This window comes from Bison bison, unplaced genomic scaffold (assembly GCF_000754665.1).
Source record: "Bison bison bison isolate TAMUID 2011002044 unplaced genomic scaffold, Bison_UMD1.0 scf7180017864183, whole genome shotgun sequence".
NCBI lineage: Eukaryota > Metazoa > Chordata > Mammalia > Artiodactyla > Bovidae > Bison > Bison bison.
In genome coordinates this window covers 1,179,960-1,186,155 of record NW_011494755.1, presented here as the reverse complement: position 1 = coordinate 1,186,155, position 6,196 = coordinate 1,179,960, and the positions used below count along the sequence as shown (strand labels likewise).

Sequence of the window (6,196 nt, the reverse complement as noted above, 5' to 3'; positions counted from 1 at the left end):
GTCAAAGCTTATGGATTTTCCTGTAGTCATGTATGGATGTGAAAGCTGGACCATAAGGAAAGCTGAGCACTGAAGAACTGATGCTTTTGAACTGTGGTGTTGGAGAAGACTCTTGAGAGTTCCTTGGACAGCAGGGAGAACCAACCAGTCAATCCTAAATGAGATCAGTCCTGAATACTCACTGGATGGACAGATGCTGAAGCTGAAACTCCAATACACTGGCCAACTGACTTGGCACTTTTTCTTGGAAAAGAGCATGATGCTGGGAAAGATTGAAGGCAGGAGGAGAAGGGGACAACAGAGGATGAGATGGCTGGATGGCATCCCCGACTCAATGGACATGGGTTTGGGTGGACTCCGGGAGTTGGTAATGGACAGGGAAACCTGGTGTGCTGCAGTCAATGGGCTTGCAAAGAGTCGGACATACACTGACTGAACTGAACTGATAGTATTCTATACCCAACGTACATAGATTTCAAAGTTAACATTTTTTCATTTATCATTCTTAGGCATTCTCAGTGGTCACAAGTGGGGAATAAATGTGCTTTTATATGCACCTATGTACATGTAAATATACACACTTTTACAAATATTTGCATCCATATTTTGTTGTTGTTCAGTTGCTCAGTCACGTCTGACTCTTTGCAACCCAATGGACTGTGGCCCACCAGGCTTTCCTGTGTTTCACTAACTCCCGGAGTTTGCTCAAACTCATGTCCATTGAGTTGAGGATGCCATCCAATCATCTCATCCTCTGCCACCCTCTTCTCTTCCTGCTCTGAATATTCCCCAGCATCAGGGTCTTTTCCAGTGAGTCGGTTCTTTGAATCAGGTGACCATAGTATTGGAGCTTCAGCTTCAGCATCAGTCCTTCCAATGAGTAGTCAGGGTTGCTTTCCTTTAGGATTGACTGATTTGATCTCCTTGCTGTCCAAGGAACTCTCAAGAGTCTTGTTCAGCACCACAATTTGAAAGCATCAGTTCTTTGATGCTCAGCCTTTTTTATGGTCCAACTTTCACATCTGTATGTGACTACTGGAAAAACCATAGCTTTGACTATATGGCCTTCCTTGTCAAAGTGATGTCTCTGCTCTTTAATATGTGGTCTAGGAATTGACTGTGGCTTGGATGATGAACTCCTTATTGCCAAATTCAGACTGAAATTGAAGAAAATGGAGAAAACTACTAGACCATTCAGGTATGAACTAAATCAAATCCCTTACGACCCTACAGTGGAAGTGAGAAATAAATTTAAGGGCCTAGATCTGATAGACAGAGTGTCTGATGAACTATGGACGGAGGTTTGTGACATTGTACAGGAGACAGGAATCAAGACCATCCCCAAGAAAAAGAAATGCAAAAAAGCAAAATGGCTGTCTAGGGAGGCCTTACAAATAGCTATGAAAGAAGGGAAGCAAAAAGCAAAGGAGAAAAGGAAAGATATACCCATTTGAATGCAGAGTTCCAAAGACTAGCAAGGAGAGATAAGAAAGCCTTCCCCAGTGATCAATGCAAAGAAATAGAGGAAAACAACAGAATGGGAAAGACTAGACATCACTTCAAGAAAATTAGAGATACCAAGGGAACATTTCATGCAAAGATGAGGTCAAAAGGACAGAAATGGTAGGGACCTAATAAAAGCAGAAGATATTAAGAAGAGGTGGCAAGAATACACAGAAGAACTGTACAAAAAAGATCTTCACGACCCAGATAATCATGATGGTGTGATCATTCACCTAGAGCCGGACATCCTGGAATGTCAAGTGAAGTGGGCCTTAGGAAGCATCACTATGAACAAAGCTAGTGGAGGTGATGGAATTCAGGTTGAGCTATTTCAAATCCTGAAAGATGATGCTGTGAAAGTGCTGCACTCAATATGCCAGCAAATTTGGAAAACTCAGCAGTGGCCATAGGACTGGAAAAGGTCAGTTTTCATTCCAATCCCAAAGAAAGGCAATGCCAAAGAATGCTCAAACTACTGCACAATTGCACTCATCTCACACGCTAGTGAAGTAATGCTTAAAATTCTCCAAGCCAGGCTTCAGCAATACGTGATTCGTCAACTTCCTGATGTTCAAGCTGGTTTTAGAATGCTGATGAACAGGGAGGCCTGGTGTGCTGTGATTCATGGGGTTGCAAAGAGTTGGATGACTGAGCAACTGAACTGAACTGAACTGAAGTACGTTTGTCATAGCTTTTCTTCCAAGGAATAATCGTCATTTAATTTCATGGCTCCAGTCATCATCGACAGTGATTTTGGAGCCCAAGAAATAAAGTTTCTCATTGTTTCCATTTCCCCCCCGTCTATTTGCCATGAAGTGATGGGGCTGAATGCCATGATCTTAGTTTTTCGAATGTTGTGTTTTAAGCTAGTTTTGCACTCTCCTGTTTCATCCTCATCAAGAGGATCTCTAGTTCCTCTTTGCTTTCTGTCATTAGGCTGGTGTCATTTGCTTATCTGAGGTTATTCATATTTTTCCTGGCAATCTTGATTTCAGCTTGTGCTTCATCAAACTCAGCATTTCTCATGATGTACTCTGCATAGTAATTCAATAAGCAAGGTGAAAGTATCCAACCTGATGTACATCTTTCCCAGTTTGGAACCAGTTCGTTGTTCCATGTCCAGTTCTAACTGTTCCTTCTTGACCTGCATACAGGTTCTCAAGAGGCAGGTAAGGCAGTATGGTATTCCCACCTCTTTTAAGAATTTTCTACAATTTGGTGTTATCCACAAGGTCAAAGGCTTTAACGTAGTCAATAAAGCAGAAGTAGATGTTTTTTCTGGAATTCCCTTGCTTTTTCTAAGATCCAGTAGATGTTGGCAAATTGATCTCTGGTTCCTCTGATGTTTCTAAATCAAGCTTTTACATCTAGAAGGTCTTGGTTCATGTACTGTTGAAGCCTAGCTTGAAGGATTTTGAGCATTATCTTGCTATTTAATATTATCTTGTTAACATGTGAAATGAGTGCAATTGTGTGGTAGTTTGAACATTTTGTGGTAGTTTGAACATTTGTGTAATTCATATTAATTTCTATATATATGCTTAGCCATATCTATATCTCTATTTTTTCTATATGTATATTGCTCTATGTATATACTGAAAGCGGTGAGTTCACACTATCTTCTTACCCAGTATCTCATGGTTTATTCTTGCTTTTCCTCTTTCTGTATGTGTAACTCTCTGTCAGTGGTAAGCAGGCTCTCACTATACCTCATATGTTTACTTATCTCTTGTGTCATGTCCTGTGTATAATTGAGCTCCCATTTCTTTTGATTCACTTTACCTCGATCTCTCCACAGTTCCCACACTAACATCATTTTCTTCTTATAATATGATAATGATCACAAGTGGAATTTTAATTTTAATACTTGTCCTCATAGCCGATAAATTTTAATATACAGAACTGCAAACAAAATGTGTGTGGTAAGTTTTCAGAAAATACATTTAAAAAAAAGTTATAGGTTATAAAAAAGAGATTAATTGTAGAAACATTGTCGTTAATTACTCCCACCTTTCAGAATACATGTACCTGAAAATTCTAATGTTATATGGATGAAGGATGCATCCTTATTGCCTTATTTTTAATTTTTACTTCTTTTCTATTGAAATAGAGTTGATTTACAATATTGTTTTTGTTTCAGTTATACAGCATGGTGATTTACTATTTTTACAGATTGTACTCCATTTAAAGTATTAATAGACAATAATGGATATATTTCCTCTTCTGGGAAGGAAATCTTTTTGCTTCTTTATACATAATAGTTTGTGTCACTTCATTCCATACCTTGGCTCATCCTCCCCATTTCCCTCTCTTCACTGATGACCACTAGCTTGTTCTCTATATCTGTGACTCTGTTACTGTTTGTTAACATAAATTCATTTGTTCTATTTTTTAGATTTCACATAAAAGTAATAGCATAGAGTATTTTTCATTCTCTGACTCATTTCACTAAGTGTAATATATTCTAGGTATATCTATGTTGCTTTAGGTGGCAGAATTTCATTCTTCCTTTGTGGCTGAGTAATATTCTATTGGGGCTTCCCTGATGGTTCATTGGTAAAGATGCCCCTGCCAATTTAGGACACACAGATTCGATCTCTGGGTCAGGAAGATCCCTAGGAGAAGGAAATGGCAACCCACTCCAGTATTCTTGCCTGAGAAATCTCTTAGACAGAGAAGCCGGCAGGGGACAGTCTATGGGTTCCCAAAAGTTTTGGACATAGCAAGTAAACAACAATGATATTCACACACATATATATACACGCACACATTACATCTTCTTTATCCATTCATCAGCTGATGGACACTTAGGTTGCTTCCATATCTTGGCAATTGTAAACAGTGCTATCACTGTGGGTAAATTTGGAAGGATTTTTCAGAGGATAAAACATTTAAACTTTCTTTAATTAGATGCCTGAGTTGTCACCATAGGAGAAATATGATAATGGGGATGAAGTGACATATACTATTGTCCTTAAGTGTGAAAGAACAGGATATATTTGGATAACTACATGGTGCATGCAGCATAGTGTAGCAGACTGGGTAGAAGAAACACAGCAAGGGAAAGAAGAAGGAATATATATATATATATATATACATACTAGAAAAAAGAGGTTGGGGCTGATCAAGTCCCTGAGTAAAACAAAAATGAGTAATAAAGAGAAAAAACATGAACTCAAGTAGTTTTCTCAAAAAGGGGAATGAAAAATACATATTTTTAATTGTTAAAAAATAAACCTGGATATTTCTGGAAAAGTTTAATTTCAATTTTTTTCTTGTTTCTGAAAGTTTGTTCTCACTTCATGGACTACATGTCCCTACATTTTTATGCTATTTTCATAAATAATGAACTTAGATTATTACCCTGAAATTTCTTCCCTACTCTTAAATTCTGTGATTTTATGTATAGCATTTATTTCCTTTGTTCTGCTTATACTGAAAACCTGCATCCAATATATGAGCTTATTTTGTGCATAAATTCAAAGATGCAAATTTCTCATTCTTTCCTCCAGAACCAGTCTAGCTGTCAATTTTCTCATAGCGCCGTGCACTTCTGTATTCCTCAGGCTATAGATGATAGGATTGAGCAACGGTTTGACGACTCCATAGAACAGGGCAATCAATTTATCAAAAGCAGCGTCTTTGGACTTTGGCTTCATATACATGAAGAGGATTGTCCCATAAAACACAGTCACCACCATTATGTGGGCTGAGCAGGTGGGAAAAGCCTTTTTTCTTCCTTCGGCTGAATTGATTCTTAGGACAGTGGAAAGGATGAAAATATAGGAGATACAAACCAACAGTAATGGAACAAATAAAAATATTACATTGCCCACCATGATAGTAATCTCATTCAAGGATATATCTGTGCAAGATAGCTTGAAAAAAGCCAATATTTCACAAACAAAATGATTGATGAGATTTTTTCCATAGAAGGGCAACTGTACTGCAAGAATTGTTTCTGTCAATGAGTTGAGAAAGCCCAGTCCCCAGAAGAGAGCTGCCATCTGAATACAAAGTGCCTTGCTCATGATGATAGGGCATCTCAGAGGGTTGCAGATGGCTATGGAACGGTCATATGCCATCACTGCTAGAAGTACACACTCTGTCGACCCCTTAGTGTAAGAGACAGACATCTGAACAACACACCTAGTGAAGGAGATAGTTTTTTTTCTCTGATAGAAAGTGTATCAGCATTGAGGGGATAAAGGAGGATGTGTACCAAATGTCAAGGAAGGAAAGATGACAGAGGAAGAAGTACACAGGGGTGTGAAGGTGGGAATCCAGGAGAGTGAGGATGATCAAAGTGCTGTTCCCCAGGAGAATCACCAGGTACATGCTCCTTGGAAGAAAAGCTATTGCCAACCTAGACAGCATATTAAAGAGCAGAGATAGTACTTTGCCAACAAAGTTCTGTCTAGACAAAGCTATGGTTTTTCCAGTAGTCATGTATGGATATGAGAGTTGGACTATAAAGAAACCTGAATGCTGAAGAATTGATGCTTTTGAACTGTGGTGTTGGAAAGATTCTTGAGAGGCTCTTGGACAGCAAGGAGACCAAACCAGTGCATCCTAAAGGAAATCAGTTCTGAATATTCATTGGAAGGACTGATGCTGAAGCTGAAACTCCAATAGTTTGGCCACCTGATGCAAAGAACTGACTCATTTGAAAAGATCCTGATTCTTGGAAAGA

The 6,196-nt window shown here is 38.7% G+C and overlaps 1 protein-coding gene across 1 annotated transcript; it reads right to left on the bottom strand.

Annotated features, from left to right (window-relative positions):
• Positions 1–4,982: 4,982 nt before the first annotated feature.
• Positions 4,983–5,841, bottom strand: LOC104991202 (olfactory receptor 13D1-like). Its single transcript, XM_010843605.1, is given in 2 exon segments — positions 4,983–5,675; positions 5,677–5,841. Coding segments are annotated over 2 exon segments (858 nt in total).
• Positions 5,842–6,196: the final 355 nt, after the last annotated feature.